Below are 26,856 nucleotides of genomic sequence, written 5' to 3'. Positions count from 1 at the left end.
TATTGGGCAAAATTTATAAAAACTTGCGAGCGGGCTAAGCGAGTGAGCAAAAATTTTGGCATTTTTAGTAGAAAAATACATTTGGGTGATAAATTTTAGACCTACACAGAAAATCTAATATTTCACCCTTTACCCTTTAAGGGAGTATGAGCTATCATCTGTACGTCACTCCCCCAATTATACAATTATGATGATGATGGTGCTAATAATGATGATGAAATAAAAATAATTACAAGGATATTAATAACATCACTGAAAATAATGACAGTAGTAGTAGTGCTAGTAGTAGAAGTAGTAGTCGTAGTAGTCGTAGTAGTAGAAGTAGGAGTAGGAGTAGGAGTAGCAATAGTAGAAAAAAAATAATGATAATACTCCTACTAATAATAATACCGATAATACTAGTAATAATGATGATAATAATGACGATGATTAATACATAAATGAACATAAAGATACCAAAGAATATAACAACAAAATCATAATAATGCGTGTATGTATTTTTGTCTGAAGGAGAGTAGCAATAACAATCGCTACTCTGATCGATGAGCAGGCTTAGTCTTCAAACAACGTTGGGGTAAAGTGAAATAAAGTAAGATAAAGTAAAAGTATTTCCTTTGAACGAAATTTGTATTGAAAAGTTTACTTTTTTGTATATGTAATATGCGCTTGATCAGAGTTGATCCATTTCAGTTTTCTTTTCTGCCATCAACAATGTACAATCGTCTTATATATATTTGATTAAGATATAGGATATAGTGTTTATCTGTAATTATTTTATTAGCCCTGTACTTCGTCCTAAAAAACGAGTATCCTGGACTTATTTTCATTGTTTGTAACTTCCCTTTGTGTTGTTTTAAATAAAGGTGATATTAAAAAAAGAATAACATGGTTTTTGAAATTCATGTCGTCAACTCTGCTTTTAATTCTCTCTGAAATATGAGAAAGGTCAGTGCGGAAAGTAAATAACCGCTGTGGGTGATCACTGCAAACATGTGACTAGATGTTATGCCGTGATTGGCTGGAATGGATGACGGTCCTCAAGCCTGGCGCCACAAGTCCGTCCGAAACTTCAATGACGTCACAATGAACAGTCTCGCTAACTACTTGCACAGATTTTACCATTGATATTCACTGTAGTAGTTTAGTGTAGAAGAGCTTAAACATATCAGGAATATAATGCGATGTGCACAAAACTAGGATCTGGATTTAGCAAGAAATACCACATTTCCATGCATCGACTTTTGGTTGGTATAACGTTATGTGCTTCATGGAAGACTAGACTACACGAGGTTCAGATTAAAGCGAAACCAAAAATGGATGCCAAACTCCACAAGCAAAGACTGATAGCGGGCCGTGCGAAAAATAGGCCCAGACCAGTCCCATCTCAAAATGACAGATCTGTACCGTGTGCAAAGAGTTACCCGTCTCTCATTTCTGCCAATCTTTATTCTTCTCTGACTGAGCACTTTGGTAACCCGAGTGAGGACCTTTGCCAGATTTCAACGCGGTGCTCTCGCCAAGTGACAGGAAGGACTACGTGAGCGATTTAGTGATCACTCTTTTCTGGACCAGGTCTCAGGCTCGGTATTTAACCTATCGCCAGAGTATCACGTTGGAACGTTTCTGATCCATTTTATACAATAGGTAAGTAATCTTTCATTTTCATAACATGGTTATTAGTATTGGTTTGTCTAAACTAAATGCTCTATAACTAGAACACGCCGATAAAAGATGCGATATAATTATGCTTCATATTTGAATAATTTCGCGCCAATATATTATTAATCACTTGCTTAGTTCCGAGTTTACACTGTACTAGTCTCGATTTGCCAACCAACGTTGTTTCATCTTAATTACCAGGTTGTGACGCAATTATGTTGGCCTTGACAACAATAGTAAATAGAAACTTTGTTTGTCATGCAGTAATTGATTCATTTCTAGGTTACTGATCGTTCGCAACTCGAAGTCCACTAACCTCAGATATGTCGATCGCATATTTGAGATTCTTTTGCATTCAGCCTCCTCTTATATTCCCCGGCGTATTTCATTTCATTTGGTGATGATAACAAAAGCATATGCATTTAGTATCATTACATTTTTTTGTTCTTCTCATTTATTTTGACTGTATCGCTGACTATCAATATCAATTTTGTCATGCTATGCTTATATTCAAAATATTTAAATTTACAAAATGCAGGTTTTGCTTTTACTTACACAGTTACTATCATTAGTATTAAAACTATCATAGTTGTTATTACTATAACTATTGTATTATTATTATTACTATTATTATTAGTAGTAGTATACAGCTGCAACAGTAGTACAAGTAGTAGTAGTATTAGCACACTCGTAAAATTTATTGGTAAAAAAAATCAACCGATGATTTCTTAGTTCGAATCTACTAGAATTTGATTGATTGACTGTTTTTCATCGGTCGAGCACGTATTCAACAACTATACTTTGACCAATCCATTTGAGAGTGCAGTGGTATTAGTAAAAGTAGTTTTATAGTAGTATTATCATCATCACCATCATCATCATTATCATTATCATCATCATAATAATCATCATCATCTTCATCATCATCATCACCATCGTCATTATGCTGTAGAACGTCGTCAGCATTTATTGGTCACCCCCTTTTCATCTGTAGAGACATATACATTACACACACACACTCATGCGCGTGCATATCCACGCCATCATATGAAGTAATATCCACTTCTGTACTTGTTTTCATCCCATCCTCTCTCCGTAACAAACACCGGCCATGAAGGTCATATGTTGTCGATATCGTCTTCCTTGACAATCTCTACACATAATACACACTATAGTAGATCCCCTTTCTAAGCAACCTTGAATCAGAGCTAAGGAATCCATGGTATGTATGCCAAGATAGCCTTTCAGGCTCTGAAGTGACCCTGGGTGAAATAACTTCCGGGTTATCAGCACTGAAGGCTAAAGATGTCGCACGAGATTTTGAAGAAAAACGTTAAGGAGAGAGAAAACGTCAATAAATTCTTCTGCCATATTCGATTACCAAGCGACCAAGCATTGCATGCGATTTTGACCAGGTATACGGGATAGGTTAGCATAATACACTTCTTCATTCAAAGTGCAAGGAACCCCAAACACCGTATAGAAACTGTATATTAACCTGTGGTACATACAATTAAATATATCTTATTATGTTTGGACACACTGAAAATGTCAAATTTATTATTTACTAAAACGCTTGAACACCACATTTTCATATTTTTATCAATTTATATTTTGTATCAGTGACACAATGTATAATTGAATAATTGCGTTATCATTTCACAAACAACCACTATTGACTGCAATAATTTTTTCTTGTTATCATGAAAATGACACATGAGAGATATCATCCAATAAAAAAACACATTCCTCTTTTCACTCTGATAAAGTCCGTATGTCGTGACATTGTCACGGGAATACCGGCACATTGGGGAGTTGTATGTTACGGATACACTTTGTAATTCCGAAGGTTCGTAATTCCGAAACAGGTAAATTGCCTATACCTAGATGTTCGTTAATCCGAAAACGTCAAAGGGTTCGTTGATCCGAACATTTGTGGCGTTATTCCGAAGGTTCGATAATCCGAAAACGAAATAAGGTTCGATGTTCCGAAGGTTAGTTAATTCGAAAACGAAATAAGGTTCGTTGTTCCGAAGGTTCGTTAATCCGAAAACGAAATATGGTTCGTTGTTCCCAAGGTTCGTTAGTCCGAAAATGAAATAAGATTCGTTAATCATTTCGTTTTCGGATTAACGAACCTTCGGAATTACGAACCTCACTTCGTTTTCGGACTAACGAACCTTCGGAATTACTAACCTTTGGAAATACGAACCTTCGGAATATCTGAACCTTTGGAATAACGAAGCTTCGGAATTACGAGTGTATGCGGTATGTTACTATATCAATGATGAATCAATAGAGACTGCTTTTTTTTTTCAAATAATAAAATCATAAATGAAAATCGTTTTTGTCTCCACTTATACCACATTTTAGGTATGCTTCATCAATTTTCGTAAAATGAATGAACTTTATTTTTCAACCATTTTAAGCATAACTTTCAATGGTCGACCTATCAACCACAATTTTTTCACATTTTTTCTTCAAAGGGGAGGTTCTCCATGACGAAAGTTTTTTTTGAAACACAGAAAAAAATATTGCTGAAAACATCAAAAACGTAGAAAGTTTTGAACTTTTTTTTCATTTGTGATGCTGTACGCGAGCATTTTCTGATGAATCGTGTAGTGAATAAAAACCTAATACAATGTTATTTCATAAAAATATCGTTCCTTTAGTAGACCTATATCAACAGACAAATCATTTCACATCTGCTCCTGAAACAAACAAAAAAGTAATTATGAACCATTAAAAACCTATTTGATTAATTCATGCATTTTGTATTACGAATTATATGTAGCAGCTGCATTTATACGACGTCACAGAACAAAAGCTTGATATTCTTTGTTAACCTTTTATGCATGATTTTCCTCGAACCCTCACTCTTTTTTTTGTTCTGGTATTTCTATGAAAAACTTTTATCAGGATGAGCTTTCCTTGGACAAGAATGACGACATCCTTTAAGTTATATCTTCCCCTCGAAGTAAACTGTGTTGTCCCTGCATGCAGCTATCCATCTGTCAATTTCAATGCTGACGATAAGCACATGTTCCTCAACGAATCCCTGTCTGGAGAATCTGTTATCCACTAAGTTGTTTACCCGAATTCATTTGAAAACGAGAACTTCAAGGTGATCTTTACGAGGATGGCATACCTGGGGCCCGTCATACAAGGAGTTGCGTTTGTTTGTTTGTTTGTTTGCATTTATTTCTGCGTTCAAAAACACAATACAAAATTATTTATAATTACAAAATACAAAATAATTCATAATATAAACAATGTGGTCATATTACATAATAAATACAAATAAGGATGTGAGTATAAATTAATCTTTTATAAATGTAAACATATACATATAATGTAAAAAATGAACGCAGGAGACCGCCATCGTGAGCGGTTAGGCTTGAATTGATGGCGGCCTCATTGATCGGATCAATCGCGACTCTTTGTAAGACGGGCCAGATGGAAAACCAGCGAAATCAACATAATAATGCACGATTGTACAAAACAATTCTAGATATTTCATTTCATTTATTTCACATTAAAACTATTGGCGATCCTTAAATCATAAATTCCATTAATTCATTGATTTCTCGATAATTGGTGTGTCCTATGTTTTCAAAGACATGTTGCGAATTTCCTGTAAAAAAAATCACGACACTGATGGATTTCCATAGAGTTACGATTGATTGGATCAATCGTAACTCTTTGAAAGGTGAGTGCTTCATAAAATTGTTTCTAAGTAACATGCGACTTTACAAGCGACTGGTGATCCCTTCGCAGGGACAAAATCAACGCCAATGCAAATCTTATGTGTATCACTTGCCAGGATCACCGATCGTTCGTAAAGTCGCTTGAAACATACGAACAGCTTTGTGAAACACCCATCTGGGGACAGTAGCAGAGAGAAAGTTGTAATCAATTGCAACATCAAAAATCAAACGTAACTTGTATTTCAATATAATATGGTATCGGCGCACCAGGCACTTGTGCTTTTTTTATTTATTATTTTTTGTAGTAACGTCTAAATACGACTCTATCTGCAACACGGTCCCGTATCCTAAAGATTTGTCCCAATAACAAATACACTCTTTCAGTAACAAGTTAATTATCAGCCAAACTGATCGATTTCAGTAGGTTTAAAGCGTTATTTACTATAACAGGTTTTATGGGCCCCTGGTCCCCAAACTTGAATATGTTAAAGACTTGGTGGTATTGCGAAAAGACAGGGCACACGGAGAAGGAATATTCTTTCCAACTAGAGTGGCGTAAAATCCTACACTGCAAAAACACCGGCGTCGATTTAACACCAGCCCGTTATCTATATCGGTCCACACCAGAGAAGCGTTGGAACAACACCACTTAAGGAACCAAAGCGCTACTGGTGTTACTTTAATGCCAAATTGATGTTAGTCTAACGCTAAACCGCCGTCGTTGTTTCAACATATCTCTGGTGTGGACTGGTATAGATACCAGGCTGGTGTTAAATTAACACCGGCGTTTTTGCACTGTATTGATTTAAGTGTTATAAGGAAAGTCCACAGTAAAAAAACATTGGCGTTAAAACTTAATAATAATAATAATAGCCAATTTTTATAAAGCGCTTTTCCCAGAATGGCCCAAAGCGCGTTACAGCATATTATTACCCCGGTCATTGGATTCATTTCAATCCCGCACGAAAAGTGCACAATTTCCACTCCCTGGGGAGCATTCCCTGCATTCATCGCAGCCTCATTATGGCGCTGGCAAAATCAAACATACAATATCTTTCGCATCCTACCGGGTACCCATTTAGCACCTGGGTCGAGAGTGGCAAACTTAAAACCAGATAGTGTTCATGGAGTGCCAAACGCTGAATTTTTTATTACACAGTTGAGATTGAACATAGCACTGAAAAGTGCTAAGGTGTTGGAATAACACAAATTGATTTTGATTCTAACACGGGAGTAAAATGCAAGGTGTTGTGCCCTGCGTGCACCGGTTAACCACATTTTATGCTGAGTCAAGACATTATTCTAGGCATTTTTCTTCCGATCCCAGCTTCATTTTTATCACACGATTTCCTTTCGCATCTTCTCTCTCTTTAACCCTAGCCTTTTCCACCTTCCCTGCAAAAACAGTGGTGTAGGAACAACACCACCGGTGTCACAGAGGACCACGAGAAGCATTTTACACTGGTAGAGCATTGGTGTTATTTTCAACACCAATTGGTGTTTCTGCAACACTTTTTTTCTTTTTAGCCCCCTCTAACCCCCTCTCAGTCCCTCTCTCCCTTTTTCACTCTCTGTATTATGTTCCACTCTATCTTCATCTACTGTCCATTCGTGTTTCGCTACAGGTCTAACCTTTCCTTCTATTCCCCTATCACTATCTCCCTCTGTCAACACTCGTCTTCTCTTTTCTCTCAATCTCTCTCCATCTATCTTCAATTCTTTTTGTTTTCTTTCAATCACACTCTCTCTCTCTTAGGGTTCCACTTGGTCCACATCTACTGTAGATATGCATTTTGTGTAGACATACCTTTTCATTTTTATTGATCTATTTCTTCCTTTCTTTATTTCCACCTTTGTTTTCATCCTTGTTTAATCTTCTCTACGTCTTAATTTCCATGTACCTTTTCCCCTTCTTTCTACTGTCCACTCTGTTCAAATCTACTTTGGATGTGTATTTCCATTAGACCTACCCTTTTTCTCCCCCTCCCTGTTCCCTCTCCTTTTCTGTATCACATTCTCTCACTCTCAGTCTCTTTTTCCAGTTGGTACACATCTACTCTAGATATTCAATTTCTACTCTCTCAATCTCCCTCTCTTCCCCTCTCTCATACTATCTACCCTCGTTTCATCTACCCTTCTCTCCTTGTCTGCTCTCTCTCTTCCTCCATCTGTTTCATTCACTCGTTAGGTTCCACTTGGTCCATATCTACTGTCGATACACATTTATCTACCCTCTTTACCTGTCTCTAGGTATCTAACCTCGTATCATCTACCCCCTCTCCCCCTTTCTCTATCTTTCTCTCCCTTTCTCTATCTTTCTCTCCCTTTCTCTATCTTTCTCTCCCTTTCTCTATCTTTCTCTCCCTTTTTCTGTCTCTTTGAGGTCCATTTGATCCACATCTAATGTAGATACACATTATCTTTTTTTTCCTTTGTCGTATAGTCAGTCCCCATCAGTCCCCTGCGATGGACTTGTTACTTACAGTAATCTTGAAATGCAGCTTATTCGACGTGTCGGAATATTGGAATGTCAATTATGCCATGGGTGACTGAAGGTGACATAGTGCAGGGGTTTCGGTTGCCTTACTTGATAAAAAAACGGCACTGCTCCGTGCAAGGGAAATATTACGCGGTACAATTTCAACACATGGGACCCAAAATGCTATAGGGTGAATATCCATTTAGATGAAGTTCCACCCTTGCTTTTAATTCAACCTAACCCGAGAAGGTAAAAAGCGTAGTATCTGATAATAAATTGTATATACTCACAGACTGTGATGTCATGTTTGTTTACATACTACATTTGACATGATTGGTAATAAATGATAAAGATAACCATTTCTTGTACTGTTACAGCGTATGTCATAATCATGTATAACATGTATAACATGTATAACGTCTCCTTGCGCTTCCCTCATAGTCAAAAGACTCAGATTATATTTTTCCTGCATGACCTTAGACTGGCGGCCTTTATAATTTTCCTAAAATTAATTTCTGCCAGGTAACCTAATACCTGGGTTGATGTGAAAAACTTTCTAAGTGAAGGAAAATAAATTAATGGCTGGGACTTGAAACCACGACCCTCTGCTTCAAAGTGCGAAGACTGATCGCACTCTGCCACAGTGCTCCACACTGAGGTTGATATACTTCGAAGAGCTCTCCCTTGGTATTTCGATTCAATTCATCATCCTCCCCCTATCCCGCCTCTGTCTCTGATAACATTCCTTGATCTACATATAATTTGACCCACCTTCTAACAGGAGGTCAGGCTGATGTTCACTCTGTACCAGCGTTGCCATTAGGGGTTTTTCATCCTCAAGTTTGAAAATTTTGTAGAAGCCTTTGGAGATGAAAAAAAAATAGTAGGGGATTGAAATACATTTTTGGATTTTTTTGTCCATTTTAGGTTATTATTGAAGATTTTGGTTAAAACCAATAAAATTCACACTTTTTGAGTAATATAACGCTATAAGTAGGCATATACGATCTACTTTGCATATATATGCACTGAATTGTACTTACGCATTCAACCGATATTTCAGTAAACTGAAGGTGTTGTACGATACATGGGTAGTGTAGCCATTGCATCTACATTGCATCAAAACTTTACAAAAATCATAAATTATTTTGCGATTTGAAAAATTTGGGGATTTTAATTTTTTCAGGATTTTGTGTCCAATTTGGGATTTTTTTCAGTTTAGACCTGGCAACACTGCTCTGTTCACCTGTAGCGCCAAGGTATTTCGGAAGGAGGAGGAGGGGCAAGATTACCTAAATCGGCGTATCTCAGACACGTTAGCGCACCTGTTTCGGTTAAGATCCCAGAATAAACCTAGCATGCAACTTCATTGTCGGCACAATCGAATTTTTATTGGCAAAATTTAGGTATACTTCCCAGTCTCGATCGGCCATTTTTGTTATGAATTGTAACAAAATGGCCGATCGAGACGGGGGTAGAAGGAGAGAACTTTTCGTTTTTTGAGGTTCCAGTCTGTGCCCAGATGTCAGAAAAACTGCCACTCGTTAGACCATCATCCATATAATCGTGGTAAGTGCTTGATTTCTGTTTTAACTATTTATTCGGAGAATTATTTTTTACCATACTTCACGCTTGTCAGGTGAGTATGCCAAATTGCACGTACGATCCTGGGCTCCCGACCGCTACGCGGCCGGGAGCCCTCCTGGGTTAGTAGATCTCTAGCAGATCGCATTGTGTGTCTACATGCGATACACACTATCTTGATGATTACATTGTGTGTCAACACGTGTTACACACTGACTTGTAGACAGATGTCAGAAGCCTTTTGATTCATACTTCTAAAGTCAAAGGTGAGAGAGTACTTCAAAGTCAATTTAGCGACAACGATTAGATGGTAGTCAGAGTATCATGTTTTGGCTGGAGTGGTAAAATGGTATTTGGTAGGTGCATGATAGATGTCCTGAAGTGACGTCATTTTTTTTCGTCATATGATGACATAGGATAGAGTTACACGATAAAGGCCCTTTTTCTTTTTTTTGCTTTTGCCAATTTGTTTCTTTATTTATTCTGTCTCCCCTTTTACCTCCTTTTCCTTTTTCACTTATTTGAATTCCTATGGGCGGTCGCCCTTCTGCCCCTGAACATGGTGTCATCTGTGGAATTTGTAATATAACAATTCATGCTAGGGACGCAGTGATAAGCTTACATGTACTATCAATGAGTCGCATCGTAATTTCTAAAAACTCTTTGTACCGAAACAAAGTGAGCAATGAATGTCTGAAAGTGTTTTGGAGAACACACGCACACGTTTTTCAACATACCCGCACCCATACGCACACACATCCACATACGTGTAATATTCGTATAGGCCTTCTTATACATACCCCTTCTTAACCCTCATCCCCTAAAAACTTACACTGCAAAAACTCCGGTGTTGATTTAACACCAGCCCGGAATTTTGATATGTCCACACCAGAGAATTATAGAAACAACACCAGTTTTGTTTTGATACCAATTGGTGTTGTATAAAAACCTATCTGGTGTTAGGCCAAAGCGAAACTGGTGTTGTTTAAAACTTTTCTGGTGTGGAAATATATTTCCGGGCTGGTGATAAATCGACACCAGATTTTTGCAGTGTACAATGATTATCTAAACCCCTCAAAAAAAGTTCGCAACTCAAGTTTGAGTGCTAATAAATTTCTTAGTGTGCCATTATCATGTAAGAGTGGTATCATTGGAAAGCATGATTATTCTTCTTTACGATCATGTGTCATTTGTAATGTTAGTCTTATCATGAAATACACAGACATGATAAATATGCAGCAATGTAAAAATGAAATGTTGCAAAATTCGTTGCCATGTTATGTTTGAGTTCTGCAACTCAAACTGCAAATTTGAGTGCTAATAAATTTCTTAATGTGCCATCATCATGTGAAAAAGTGATATCTTTAGAAAGCATGATTATTCTTCTTTACAATCATGTATCATTTGTAATGCTAGTGTTTTCATGAAATACACAGGCATTAATATACGCAGCAATGTTAGAAATGAAATGTTGCAAAATGCGTCGTTTCCAATAGCGAATTTCCAATTGTTTCGAGGATGGACCGAGTGCATTCACTGTCACCTGCATGGTGGACATTCTGTAGAAATGGAGATTCTTGTTAGAAATCAATGCAATTTGCAACATTTCACTTCTGACTTTTCTCAATGTTCAGGGTGATTGCATTTTTCAGGATTACATAATCAAAGCAAATGGCATGTCATTGTAAAGAAGAATAATTCAGCTTTCCAATGATACCAGTTTCATATTTTATACTTCATTAACCGAAAAGATATCATCCCCTAAAACTGAGTTGCAAAACTTTTTTGAGGGGTTTAGTAGAAAACTCTTTTGACTCACCCACGTACACAAACCAACAAAACCCCACACGAAGCTCTCAGAAATTGTGCACGGCCTAATTTCTTTGGGTTTGTCTTGTAAAAGATCACGCTCTAGCCCCCATACATTCAGCCACCGACACATACGTCATCGATAACATCAGCCACACCATCTCACAGCACACACGCACACACACACACACACACCCATCCTATCTTACACACACTAGATTACATTAACTCATAAAAAAAAAGATATTTCGAATGTTCCTGGAGGCCTACAATGTGTCAATGTACGATCTACGGAATTTCCATCTTCGATTGGCTTTACACATATTCAATGTAATGAATGATTAAAGCATAGAAAGTTTGAAAACAATAAATCTATACAACGATTCCCCCTGGGCCCTGTTGAATAAAAATTATTTTAAAATTATGTTAAAATAAATCAAGGTTTCCTTGTACGTTACCATTGCATGGAAAAACTACCTTAAAGGATAACTTTTATGCGACGGGGCCGATCAGTATCAGCGACTCATGAATTACGTGTTATGTCATTTATAATTGCTATTATTATCATCATTATCATCATCATTAATAACATCTTTATTGTTAGTAGGATAAGTAGGATAAGTATTGCTAATATTACCATCAGTCAACACCATTAATATTGTTATATTTAAATTATTATTATCGGTACGGTAATGATGGCCATAATGATGGTAAAGATGATCATGATGATGCTGCTGGTGATGGTGACGATATGCTGACAATCATCATTATCATAACGAGTAATATCATAAAATACTAATTGACCGAAATTGTAGGGGATCCCACAGCACATTGCATTACCTTTCCAAGGAATAGACATATTTGTATCAAACGTAACTAATGGCAACCTAAAAAGTTTTTTTTTATCTTCAGATTATTATTTCAAGGTAAATTATCTCCGTGCTATCGAATTAAAATGAGAATATATTGTGCCAGCTAAACAAATGAAATAAAAATAAAAGTTATGCCTAAATTTATGACTAAGAAAATTGACATGTACTTCCCTCAGACGAGTTCGCACACAAATGGAATGACCAACTTTTACCTTGGATTTAACAATATTCCCTAGCCAACACCTAACTCTAAACGTAACAAAAAACCTGTTGCAACCCTAAACCTAGCTCTATATCTTAGACAAAATAAAATCCTGGGGCCCGTTGCAGAAAGAGTTGCAATCAAACGCAACTCTAAAAATCATGCGCAACTTGATTTTCAACCAATCAACAGTGCGCATTCGGGACTTGCGCTTGATATTTTGACTTGCGTTTGATTGCAACTCTTTCTGCAACGGGCCCTGGAGCAATTGTCGCCGGATCAAATGTCGTGTCACCAACTCTGCATACATATCATAACACACTTCAGTGACACTTGGCATTGGGTCTCTTTAATGGGTCAAATACATTAGCCTAAACGTTTCTGCGTAAAAGCAACAGTCACACTTACAAAACCTACTCCAAACCGACCGCTGGCATGTCATTCAAAATAAACGTAATAGCCGCGATTAGTCTGGAGTCAGTGCGTTTGTTGTGACTGCGACGTCAACTATCGGGTGAAGAGATAAAAGCACAGCTGCGACATTGTTCCAGCTAAGTTCTTCATGAAAGCGTGCTGTGTGAGATGGGCGCATGCTGGCGGAGTACCAGTCATTCTTTGCCCAAATAGAGTGGTTCGCAGGCGCCTGCGGTATGCAAACTGCTCGTCAATTGGGGCGGTATGGCCACACGCCCACTATATCGCTTCCAAACCGCTGTTTGATGTCCCGTTGAGTTTATGCCATCCATTAGAAGTGTGCCTACACATCGCAGTGCTGAGGTTATCAGTAGATGTCAGATCAACGTGCATATATTATTCATTTTTTCTGTTCAGCACAAAATGACGGCGAAGAGCGAATGACTCAGAACACTAAATTCTGATATTAAAGCCCAAGTTTAAGTCTCGACTTAAGGGATATTTTCCATGGAATTTATATTTCATCTGACTCATTGAATAGCCAGGATCATGATAAATGTAAAAATAATGATGATATTGATACTAATATTAGTAAATTATAATGTGCTCGATAATGCTTTGAAATTAATTGCATTTGTCCTTTTGTTATTCCACGAAAGTGGTCTAAGACTATTAGACGCTTATCTTAACAAGATAGATCCTCATTAAAACATAAAAATATGTTAGGTATACACCTCCCCCCCAAAAAAAGGTTTAGGTAAAATTTGTGTTATGGAGAAATGAAATCGACTTCAACCGGTTTGGCTATTACTCGCATGCCAACCAATACCATAGGGTCTATGAACAAAAAATCATCTCGGCCTTGCGTTACGGTCATGGTGCCGGCGTGTGTACGCCTGCGTTTGCGTGTATTAAGCCCAGTATTATGCACGGCGTCGAAGTGTGTGTGCGACATAGCGGTGTGCGAGTGGAAAGAGAGAGAGGGCGTCAAATCATGATGTATTTGTGGGTGCAATAATTTGTGTGCGCACGGAAAAGAGGCGGGGGATTACAATGTATATCATGAAAGTCATGAGAAGTGAGGATAACATTGATTGATTGGGAACACCCTTTCCCTAAAAAAAAAAAACACAAGGCGGCATAATAAATAGTGCTCACATCATGCACATAGGTATGCACTGCGCACATCTTAATAAAATTAAGTAATTTCTTGTAGGTATATGGCGTTGCAAATCATTAATGAAAGTTAAATAGGTCAAGTTTAGATACGTTTGTTTTTAAATGGGACCATTATTGATTATTTGTTTTATCATGTACAGGTTCTTTTTCTTTCTCTCTTATTCTGCTTGTAAGATATTTTGAGACGAGCTTGTGTCATTTCTATTTGTAAGAACGGCCTGATCGCTTTTTAGCTTGTAGGAAAATTTTAAGCAGTCGACAAACTTCTCGTATCCCCCTCATCTTATGGAACTCTGAATTCACCCTTGATGACGAAAATTAGAGAGTCAACTTTACATCGTTTTGAAATCGAGGGTGATCATGTTTAATGCACTGGGCTTATTCAATTAAGAAAAACTGCACATTTCTTTTCAATATTTTATCATACCTTGTAGCATTTAGTAGTAATACCACTGTTATCGACATTTACTTGAATATTACCGTCAATGTTATCAAGGTGATGCTAAACTTCCCTTTCATGTTTCTCTTTTGTATCATCCGCAGTCAGCCAAGATGCCTTTAGGTGGAGGAAAAAAATGCCCCCGATGTGGAAAGACAGTGTACGCAGCAGAAGAGATAAAAACCAATTCATTCTCCTACCATAAACTGTGCCACAGATGCTGTAAGTCAGCTTTCAACTCATTCTTCCACTGTAAAACATTGGGTGTTTAAATGCATGACAACAGTTGGTGCCCATAGAGGACGACACGATGAAGTGCTACAATCACAGTCGAGATATTGAATATAACTCAAAATAGTGTAAAAGTAACAAGCAAATGTATTGTGATAAAACCCATATAACTGACACCAACCGTTATAACACCAAGTTAAACGACTGTTGTAGTCATCCATGAACACCATGCAATCAACACAATAAGTATTCTTTATGTGCGAGGTTTCTAGGATTATCGGCCCATTGTATTGTCATTCAAAAAAAATAACCCATTCCGCATTTGTATTATTATTTTTTTAGTATAATCTGCCACATAGGCCTTAGTCGTTATTTGTCATGAATGATATTTTCTCCCAATACCTTTTATCCACCTTTCGTTCCGCAGTGCCAGCACCAAATTTATATTATGCACTCAACTCTGGTGGGTGTTTCATAAAGCTGTTCGTAAAGTTACGAACGAATTTACGCACGACTGGAACCTGTTCTTAGGTCATAACTCAATTACATCGGGATATCACAAAGCACAAGAAAGGATCGTAAAGGCATCCGTATCTTACGAACAGCTTTATGAAACACCCACCAGGTGTGTTAAGTAGGTACCTGGCAGGAACTCGTTCCTTGAAACGTTGAGCGCGTAGCAGTAGCTCAGCTGAAACCAGTGTAATTACGTTGCATAGTTGCAAAACGCTTCATACTTCTCATATACAGATGTCAAGCGCTACACGGTAGTAGTAAAGCATACAAATCATTCATGATAATTATTTATATTTCAGTCCTGTGTGACACCGGTTTGGACTCCAAGACAGTTTCGCCCCACGATGATGAGCTCTACTGTAAGAGATGCCACGCCCGTAAGTACGGCATCAAGGGTATCGGGTTTGGTATTGGAGGAGGGGCCCTTGGCATGGACGAAGGCGAACAACTCGGAAACGTTCCAGACCCAAGTCTAAGGTAGGCCATTAGAAAGAATTTTTAAGGATAGAAATATAGCACAAATGGGGTAGACCGATATTTCTGTCAGGGATATACTCCACTGAGACTTCGTCTGGCTCTGTGGGTAAAGGAAAAACATTCACAAAATGTTTGAAATCTCTTCCAAAACAGCGGATATATCAGTCTAACCTCCCCAAGCCCTATATCCTCAAAGAGCAATGTAGCCTACAGACTTGGGACCGTAGCACAAAGGTTGGCGATTTATCCGGTAATTAATTTCTAAATGAAATGTCCTATCAAGATCGCCGTTGCATGCGAATTTGGCTCACTTGACTGACTAGGAACCAACCAGAAATGCTCATTCAAAATAGAGAAATAATCAAGATAACTTCTAACCTTTGGGTTACGGGGCCCTGGTGGCTGTAAACATGAAGGCAGCTGTCCAATGGGCAAGGTTCTGGTCAAATAACATATGGCATTAACTTAAGTACCTGAAAATGATGACACATAAGGGGAGGTATCCTATTGAACCGTCGCGACGTCATGACGTCACGACGCGTCGTGGTCTCAAGTGCACGCAGTGGGTTTAATCTCTCGTCTCTAGTCTCAATTAGGTGGTCATGGGTTTTGAATCCTATTTCAGGCGCAAATTATAGAATCATTCTAGTTTGACAAAAGATACATGAAGAAATATCCTAATTATTTTACATGTATATTTTCTTATTTATAATAGGGGAGCTCCAGCAATCGCAGCAGCGTACGCCCATTCCGATCTGACGGGAGTCTCAGGGATGGGCGGTGACCGTTGCCCGAGGTGCGGCGGATCTGTCTACGCAGCAGAAAAGAAAATTGGAGCAAACAATGTAAGTGGGCGTTTTATGGAATAAACTGATTCAATGTTCTTTTGATAGACATACGTCAACGGTCATTCTTGATAATCTGCACCAAATGTTTGGACGCATAATTTAATGATCTTTTGACTAAATTTTTGTAACATTGTGACATCTCGCAGAGGGTGCCATGGGTAAACGTAAAGGCCGAACACATAATTATATAACTCTGCCCGACAGAGGGAAGTAATCCCCAAATTTAAATGAAGATAAGAAAGGAGATGTAGGAGTATTAAATTCACACTGCTTTACTGTAAGGTCCCTTTTCAGGCAGATCAAAACTTTATTTTCGTCATCATCACCGTGACCATCATTTTTATTCGTCATAAATTTCCTCCGCCTCCTCATTGTAATCATCATCATCATCATCATCACCATCATCACTATCATCACCACCACCATCATCATCATCATCATCTTCTTCATCATCATCATCACCACCTTCATCATTGTCATTATCATCACCATCATCATCACCAACGCCATCATCAACATCATCATCATCATAACCATCATTATCATCATTACCAATACCACCACCATGCAGCACCAGCACCATCACCATCATCATCACCATCATCTTCACCAGTATCAGTAACCTTCTTTGTTGTTCTTTCCCCCTTCTAGACTTGGCACTCTAAGTGTTTCACTTGCTTCATGTGTAATAAGCGGCTGGATTCCACCACCTTGGCCGATAAGGACGGCGAAATCTTCTGTAAAGGTACGCAAACATGATAAATGCCTAATTAACAATCGTCGTAACACTTACTTACCGCTTTATGATTCGCGCCACGATTGAAACTGTGATCTAAATCGTGATGTAATCGTAGGGATCTCGATCAGCTACGAAAGGCCAATCGTAACGGATCGTACATCAGCGGGGGCAAGCTATAAGATGGAAAAAGCCCATCGCACACTACACGATCAGATAAGACAAGATTTTTTTCTTTCACAAATCGCATTTGGCACGAACCCATAGAGATGTATACTTATTATATATCTCTATGCATGAACCCCACTGCAAAATCATCACCCCCCCCCCCATGATCCTGGCCGTCGACCGCGCGATCGCGACAAAAATCGGCACACGCTCATGGCATAATGTACAAAACATTAAGATGAAATTCTTCGAAAAAATCTCATTACCAATTTGTTTTGGTAACTCATGCGTAAAATACAAAAGAAGTTCTAATTAAGTAAAAAGTGAATAAGGCCCCTACTCTTCTTTTTTTCATTTACAGACTCTTTGAAGGGTTCTGATCAAAAGTATTTAAAAAAAAAGCAAAATAATTTTTTTCCTATGTATTTTAATGCTAAAAAATCATTTGCATTTCTTTGTTTTTCGAATTTTTATTTTTCAGGGTTGTTTTTAGATGGAAATCGTCGGCGACTGACCATTTATTTGCACGAGACTTGAAAGAAAAAAGTAGTGGTGGCGCGGCGCCAGTTTTTCGCGTTACGGATGCAAGACATGTGATCCAAAGTTCCAAATCGGCCTCAATGCGCAGCTGATGATGACGTCATTGCAATTTGGAAAATAATTTTCTTTTAATTCATACAGAAAGGTATCGAAATAGACTGGAACTTCGATACCATTATGCATACCACTATAGGGAACTCTATACGTTAAGATTCTTTAAACTGGATTGCTCGTGATAAATGCTATGAACATTTCTTTGAAAATCAAAACGCGGATTAGTACCTGCACTGTCCCTTTACGGGACTTGCCCGGTAGAGACACCTCGCTGACCGGTGCCTCCGTGAGATTGCACGATCTGTGACGTCACTGACGGAATAGCACACTATCCCATCATTGACGTCACGGAATAGCAACTTTTCTTTAGTGGGCGTTTTTGCCTCAACACCGTCCATAGCTGTAGCATGTTTGGTCACATGATGATGTTTGAACCAATCGCTTTTGATAAAAGATTAAATAATCTATGTAGGATACAATTTTGATTTCTATCTCACATTCTTACGTAATAATATGTACTTATCAACCACTATTGCCTTTTCAGAATTAGTACGGAGACCAAATGATTAGGCCAAATGCTTATTTTGTATATCATATTGTATGTTCATGTATTAGTCTTGGTCGTTTTCTTCGGCGTTAAAATGTAAATGAGAATGATATAAACAAATCTTGCAATTTTGAAATTTATTTGGTTTTAGTCTAATTGCATATTTTTTTCCTCCAAGAATGAATACAATTTTTACTTTTGAGCTTGATTTAATAGCTATGTGCATCAATATGTGTTTCGATTTTAAGATTAAATTTTATAATTTCTAACATCTCTGTTTTCACATTTCGCACTTTTATTTTGTCTACCTTTTTTATTATTAATAAGCCTTGTTCGTGCAAGGATCTTCAAAGTTATGAGGCTTGAAATTTGCTCACAGTCATGTTTAAATGGCAATGCACTTTTGGCAATTTGGAAAGAAAATTAAGTAAAACCTGTTTTGCATGTCTATTATTTCTTATAATTTTGCTCGTTCTGCAATTTTTGCTGATACTATTTTACTGACACCTTCGAATATGTTAATTTTACTTTCTTTCTTCCATCCTCTCTTTAGCTTCTGCGTAAACGAATTCATCGTACATTAAAAGCAGATATATTGGTTGTCCTGCTTTTTGAAGGCAGCAATTACTAAATTATCCTAATGTAGACTTAAATGTGAAGCCCACCCACATACTAAAGTTTTAGTATTGTCAATATAAAGGAAAACCATGATTGAAAAATAAAATATTAACCATTTGCTATAAGTTTACATGAAAGTGAGCCCCCAAAACATGGCTTAGATTTGTCATTTTGTCTTAGGATACCCGGTACCTAACTTAAGGTTAAATAAATAAGAATAAACAATCAAAAACAATGTTTTTATTCGAAATGTGAAAGGCATTCTGGAAAGTTTGATATAAGAGATATTTTTTTGGCTCTCTTAAAATAGATTGCACTGCACATTCGATCGGAAAAATACTTTTGCTCATTAGATTTGAATGACGAATGTTTACTGATATGTATGGAAATTGATCACAAATTTAGATCTTTAGCGTCTACACAGACATTGTCGCGTTGTATGCTTTAAAACCTTGGCAAGAACTCATGTATGTATTTGAGGAATAGGAATAGAATGTCTAATCTGTCGTTAAACGAAAATTATAACGTTTAAAAGTGATTAGTTGGATGACAGAATATACGATTAATCAGATGGCAATGTGCCGCAATCTTCCTGTAAATATCAATAAGTCCACGACCTTGAATAGCGACGCCAAGTAAAATGAGTAATAGACTTCGAATCCGACCATCAATTATTATAACTGCAGTATCTTATATTGATAAACATAATGTAAATCATATATGCTTTATACACATAATTTTGACAAATTAAGGAAAATTGTGCTAGATTAGATTCCAATGTGTAATCATATAAGTATTTATATTGTCTAGAGGCATCTGGTTATTGACAGTGATCCTAAGGGGGGGGGGGGGTCCATTTTCAACATTTTCTAAGTTGTACATCACAGGCTTTTGGAGAGGATAATCTGTTCGTTACTAGATAGACCAGCAATCTCACGAAATCGAGGCCTTTGCCCCTAGCCCACAGAGATTGGGGAAATGTGCCGTGGGCTTCACAATCTCCTTGCATATTGTTTTATTCTAGATAAATCCCATGACAATTATAATCATCCTCTCCCTCTCTCTCTCTCCCTCTCAATTGTGACGTTGCACTGCTTTATCTAACCCACGTGTTTGCAGGTTGCTATGGCAGGGGCTTCGGGCCCAAAGGAGTCGGCTTTGGCATGGGTGCCGGTTCGCTTGCGATGGCAGACTAGACAATGAAATTGGTATTACGTGAAAATGAGTCCTGTCCCATATGGCCCCATCCCTTAATCATTATCATTAGAGACTTTTCGCAAATGCAACGGGGACACATTCAGGAAAACGTGAAATGTAATGAAAATGTCCGTCAAATGACAAAGAACAGTTGGGAGGTCTTTGTCGGAAGTTGGTGAACCAAATCAGCAGTTTCTTGCTTAGTTTCGGAGCTGACGACAAATTGCAAATATATCTTTTGTCCAGAGTCCTGGAGGAAACTTTTGTTTTGATTCACCAATTTTTGACCAAGACTGTTCGGTTGTTCTTTACCATAAAGGGCATATGACAATACATTTCCCATGTTATTGAAAGCGTCCTGCGTCGCCTTGCGAAAAGTCTCTACTCGCTGAAAGTGTACCATTCGCCGAATATTATCCTGTAAAGATACCCGTGTCAAGTCATCACCTGACCATTACCTACATGCGACCATACCAAAGATGTGTTGAGGCACACCAGTTTTATTTTGGATAATACTGAATGTTGTTGGCGCCAGACTAGAACCAAATTGATGCTGGTTCAATGTTATGTTTGGTGTGGTCATACATCAAATCATCATTAAATCAACAACTGACATTATTTTTGCAGTGTATAGTGTATGATATAGACATCCATCTTCCGCATAGAAACAACAGCAAAGTGGATTAAGAGAATGTGATCCGAGTATCGTGAAGAGTTGAAATCTTTTCATCAAGCAAGAGAGGTCTTATTAATTTCTTTGACATTATGCTCAAATCAACGAACGTAGAGGGCGTCTGGAAAGTGTTGCCGCCATCTACGTTTATTTATTCAAACAACAATGCAGGTATTCTTTGTTGAAAGAAATATTTCAAACCCAAACAACTTGATGCACATCCAAAAAACTGGTGTTGACCGCTGTACATATAGGACAACAGTCATTTTACTTCAGTCTAAATTCAAAGTGTTATCTCAAAACACATGATTTTCACATCATTGGTTGTTGCACTGTCACCCTTTGGTGTTTTGTTCAATCTCCAGGGTGTAATTTTAACACCTTATGGTGTAGTCCTCTAGGGACACGAAATGGTGTTGTTCTTGACACCCAGTTTTACAGTGTATCTTTTCTGTGGTTTTGGCGAATGGTACACTAAAGTGATAACGTGGCTATTGTGTTTTTTGTAGAATAGATATCATATGAAATTCATAAGATGTATTATTGCCATTATATCATTTAGCTTAGCTGTCTTTCAACGTCATAATGGTCAGTAGATTAGAATGTCCACTGTAAAACTTATAGGAATGCTGGGCTGAAAATTTTTCATATCTTAATAAATTAAGTAAAAATCACAAAGCAAAATACTGAAAATTTTACCAAAATCGGTTAACAAATCATGAAGTTATTGAATTTTAAAGTTTATTACTCTGTGGACTGATGTTGTCATATCCCCATTTTTATTTTTCTTATGTTATTACATGAAATAATAATTGTTTCATTTTTTCAAACATTGGTAAATGATGTGTCTCTATTATGATGAAATAAGTTGCGGCAATAAATAGCTAATGCACTCTTAGTTCTTTTGAATAAACCCAATTTCAAATATTGAAATGCAAAAGAACAAGTGCGGATATGATATCATCAGCCCACTTCATGAATATTCATGACGAAATGCCTAGAACTGTATCATCAGAATAATGCAAATCTTTAAAATTCAATAACTCTGTGAATTTGACACTATTTATAGAGATATAAAATTCTCAAGCCTGGACCATCCCTTTAATATAGATTTCTCGCTCCGCAACACAACGGATCCAAGAACACAACAAATGAATTGAAACTACCGTCAAATGACAATGAACAGCTGGGAGGTCTTTGTTGAAAATTATTGATCGGGAAGAGCAGAATCATTGAAGTGTCCGGAGCTGACGGAAAGTTGCAAATATATCGTTTATCCGGAATGAACTAAGAAAACTGCTGATTAGATTCACAAATATTCTATAAAGACCTTTTAGTTGTTCTTTGTGATGGAGGGTGTTTGATAATACATTTTATTCGTTCAAGAATCCTCCGTACGTCGTGGAGCGAGTGAAATCTTCCTAATATTACCACTCAGGAATTTCTCTATCCAGTGCGTCAAAGAAAAAACACGAAACCAAAATTATCGATTTTTCTTGTATCATAACCTGATCTCAATGATAACAAATGACACCTCGGTTTTTTAAACTGCACAAGTCTCTAAGCGCTTTGAAATAGAAAGTGAGTGGACGAAATGATGAAGGAATAAATAATCATGTAACTGGAAGGAATGATTGACCGAATTTCACGAATGCAAAATTGAATAAAACTACTTGCATTATGAACATCTCAGAATGATAAATATCAGTGTATCAAAACTTTCTACATTGTTAATTTCGTTTTCGAAGTAATCGGAGCAACCACAATTGAACGTATTTTCAAATTACAATGAAAACCACTAGCCTTTAAGTAATTCAGAGTTAATTATTAGTGAAATCATGTGAAAGAGATAATTAAAGAGCTGGACAAGGAACTGTACATGCTTAGCAGAATGAAACCATATAATCTTCCTGAAGGTGATTTGTACACGACATTACCTGTACAGTGCGTCTCAGAAAAAAAGAAACCAATATTCCCATAATTTTTCTTCAAAGGCATATTGATTATGATATTTCTTTTACATCATCATCTAAGTCAGTTATTCCTCTATATGTTGATACCTTACATGTAACTAAAACTTCACGCATTAATGAGTAAGGAGAGTTCGAAATTTTAATGTCAACATCAGGTTGCGCAGAAAAGTTGAACAAGATTGGTTCATGGTAGGTCAACTGTGCTTATTTGACGATTGGCTCATCAACATTTTCTTTTGAGTTCTTTGTTAACTTGGTTTCTCTCTCTGATCCCTGAAAATGAAAGTGCTTTGGATTTACATGTAATTTTCTGCGCAAATCGTTTCTGAGAGGCCTCAATATCTGCCTTGCGTGAATGATTTGCTTAGCCGTTGGTCTTAAATTGAGGATGATATTCCACTCTTACCATAAGTATCAATTCATCGTAAAAACCTGGTTATTAATTGTGAAATTTATCTCTGGAAAAGGATTTCCTTTTTGTGGTACGCACTGTATATCTAAGAAAGCTCCCGTGTCTCCTATTAAACCTGCAAACAATATAGAGCACCATTAATCTATCGAAAATGATAATGTCGAAAACAATTGAGATAGATGACTTACGCTTTCACCACAGTTTATTATCCTTGACGAAACTGAAAATTATCTGCAATTTCCTTGCTCATCGATTCACCATTGATTGATACCAGTTGAATAGATTAAGGTATTTTCAAGTATCAAATTTATTATGATTTATGACATATTTATGAAGGGAGGTTGTAATCTGGCACATTTTCGAGAAAGGAAAGTAGTATTAAGTCATTAATACAATATATCCGGTGACATTTGAATATCAGGTTATTGCATTCTTGTCATGTTGGGTAAACTACGTCCTTATTATGGAAAGCCAAATTAAAATGCTTTTTGTAAAAAAAGTGTGAAAAATATGAAGAAGAAGGAGAAGAAGGAAAAGACGAAGAAGAAGGAGGAGGAGGGGGAGGAGGGGGAGGGGAGGGGGGAAGGAATAGGAGGAGGATAAGAAGAAGAAGGAGAAGAAGAAGAAGAAGAAAAAGAAGGAGGATAAGAAGAAGAAGAACAAGATGAAGAAGAAGAAGAAGGAGGAGGAGAAGAAGAAGAAAGGGGATAGCATTAATGGCATCTATTATATGCCAATGTCGATGTAACGTATGTAGCAGTATACAGCGCTTGTAATCATATTGCATATGTTATCATTATTAATGTCAATATTACAATATCGACACAAATATATAATCAAACATACAGATATTATGTGGTAATGGGTTCCTTACATCATATACATGCACATTTCTGTTTTCATGTGTGATTTGATAACTGCAAATACTGTGTCTTCATTTCGTATTCTCATGCTACATACCATAATAATTCCGATTTTGAATTGCATGAAATGATGTGCATATTTTATTTGATAACGATAATATTGAAATATCAATATTTGTTTGCTTGTCTATATCTTTGATGTTCATTCTTTATCAATAACATAGCATGTGGAGCTAAGTAAACCCATTTTAAAAACATAATTCACATCCCTTTTAAATAAAACATTTGGTTAATATAATCATAATCAAATGATAACAGAAACGCTGTTTGACGTGCAATACATGACACTTAATCATTCATTTAAAGATTAGATTTTCCTCTGTTGCTCCATTAATTTTAAATTGAGATAAAGCATATTAAAACTCAAAGAAGACGTTTACCACACTGTGAAATTGAAACATTGAGTTCACATTGTGTTCAATTTAACAATACGTACACAATATTCCACAGTGTATTCGAATTGTGTTCACATTGTGTTCAAAGTATATTGGTATTGTTTTCACGATGAGTTCACAGTTTGTACACATTGTGTCCACATTCGGTCCACATATTAGTGTTTTCACAGTGCATTAATATTATGTTCACATCGTGTTCACACCGTGTTCACATTGATTTCTCAGTGTGTTCACAGTATTTTCAGTGTATTCATAGTCTTTCACATTGTGTTCACATTGTATTCAAATTGTGTTCACCGTGTAGACCCTATTGGCAGTCTTTTCACATTGTGTTTTCCAATTGTGTTCACATTCTATTCACATTCTGTTAAATTGTGTTCACAGTGTGTTTATAGTGTCGTCACATTATGCCCGCATTGCGTTTACATTTTGTGTTCAGTATCTTTTACATCGTATACGCAGTGTATTCACATTGAGTACACACTGTGTTTTCACAGGAAGTGATCTCAATCTGTTCACATTGTGTTCACAGTATGTTCGTAGTGTGTTCACGTTGTGTTCACGATGAGTTTACACTGTGTGTACAGTGTGTTCACATTGTCTTCACAGTGTGTTCATCATGTGTATGTTTTCACATTGTGTTAATATTCTATTCACATTCTGTTCACATCATGTTCACAGTGTGTTCACATTGTGCCCACAATGCATTTGCGTTGTGTGTTCAGTCTTTTACATTGTGTACGCAGTGTAGTCACAGTAAATTGATATCGTGTTCATATTGCTTTCACGGTGTACTCATAGTGTGTTCACATTGTGTTCCCAATATGTTCACAGAGTGTACAAAGTGTTTTCACAATCTGTTCGTACTGTGTTCAGTGTATTCATATTGTTCAGGGTGTGTTCACATTATGTTCACAATGTTTTCACAGTGTGTTCACAGTTCTTCTCGGTTCAGCAGACGATTCTCTCTCATCTAAGCACTCACTCTTATATTTTTTTAAAAACTTGCAATCCTTAGGCTGCTACGGGAAAGGATTCGGGCCCAAAGGAGTCGGATTCGGTGGAGGCGCTGGTGCCCTGGCCACGGAATAAGCATCCTCTCTTGGCGGAAGTTTACTCATCCCGGACAACCTTTTTACTTAAAAATCGGTGTTATCTCCACTACAAATAAGATCATTCATTACCTCATTTCCCAATAATCTCTCTGTCGAATCCACCCAGACACATGTTAACGTGCTGCTTTTTATTGATATTTCAAACGTATTTAAAATATCCACCTCGAAGACTAATGCACCCTATGAAATCATTTATGGAAATTGAAATACCAAGTGCTTTACTGCATAAAACGTCAAGTTGATGATATAGCCAACGAAGTATTCACAAGCTTAATTTACACGTTGAACAGTTTAAATTTGCAAATCATGTTATTAAACATATTTTCCTCACAAACTAGCGCTGATAAGAAAAAAATTATCTGTACACAAGGATTCTTGTTGTCATAATGTTGATATGATAGGGATGTATATGGTATTTTTAAGGAATATTTGATATTTTATTTTCAGTATTAACGTTGAATAAGAAATTTGCAATAAAAACATACAGACACTTTAAAGTTTTAATGCTAGACCGTATTACGTGTGTTACGAATCTATATGTCTAAATAAAAATCAATCGAATTTACGAATTTGATAGGAACTTTTTTTTATTAAGTTTATTAAAAAAAATCTTTATTATGTATTCCATGTTCGATCTGTATGTTATCGCAGCATACAACTGATGAGACATTTTGAACATTGAAATCAACCTTTTTCAGATTTATGTCTGTATTGAAATCTAAAGAGAAGAAATACAATAAAAAAATGCTCAAAAATATAGTTCAATGTGACTGCTGCTATCTGTGTAGCGCGAGATATGTAAAGTGAGGTTCATTTGTGACCAGCCATCTCAAACCACCATTAAAGTCGCCCAAAATGAATTTTGAGATTTTCATTTAGTTTGAAAAAGCACATACTTACCTTGAAATTGATATATAATTTGTCAAAATTTATCAACAATAACCCAGTAAAATAGTTGATTAAAGGCAGAGGAATCAACGCGAGAGCTTCAAGAATTATTAAAAGGAGAAAACAACGTTTGAAGTTTGTGTTCACTCGAACATTTTATGTGCAAACTGTGCATTTTCAATGAAACATCCAAGCAGAATA

General features: G+C 36.9%; 1 protein-coding gene across 2 annotated transcripts; it reads left to right on the top strand.

Moving 5' to 3' along the window:
* The first annotated feature begins 1,427 nt into the window (after nt 1–1,427).
* LOC121421073 (cysteine and glycine-rich protein 1-like) lies at nt 1,428–26,682 on the top strand. 2 transcript variants are annotated; one of them, XM_041615685.1, is made up of 7 exons: nt 1,428–1,644; nt 14,449–14,566; nt 15,391–15,568; nt 16,284–16,413; nt 17,068–17,161; nt 20,199–20,287; nt 25,671–26,682. In XM_041615685.1, exons 2-6 carry the CDS (start codon nt 14,458–14,460, stop codon nt 20,273–20,275), a joined length of 588 nt encoding a protein of 195 aa, XP_041471619.1. In that variant the 5' UTR covers nt 1,428–1,644; nt 14,449–14,457; the 3' UTR covers nt 20,276–20,287; nt 25,671–26,682. The 2 variants fall into 2 exon arrangements, with proteins under 2 accessions (XP_041471619.1, XP_041471620.1); XM_041615686.1 differs by lacking the exon at nt 20,199–20,287.
* The last annotated feature ends 174 nt before the right edge of the window (nt 26,683–26,856 follow it).

Source organism: Lytechinus variegatus, chromosome 9 (assembly GCF_018143015.1).
Source record: "Lytechinus variegatus isolate NC3 chromosome 9, Lvar_3.0, whole genome shotgun sequence".
NCBI classification, from domain to species: Eukaryota; Metazoa; Echinodermata; class Echinoidea; order Temnopleuroida; family Toxopneustidae; genus Lytechinus; species Lytechinus variegatus.
This window is presented reverse-complemented; position numbering and strand designations above follow the sequence as displayed.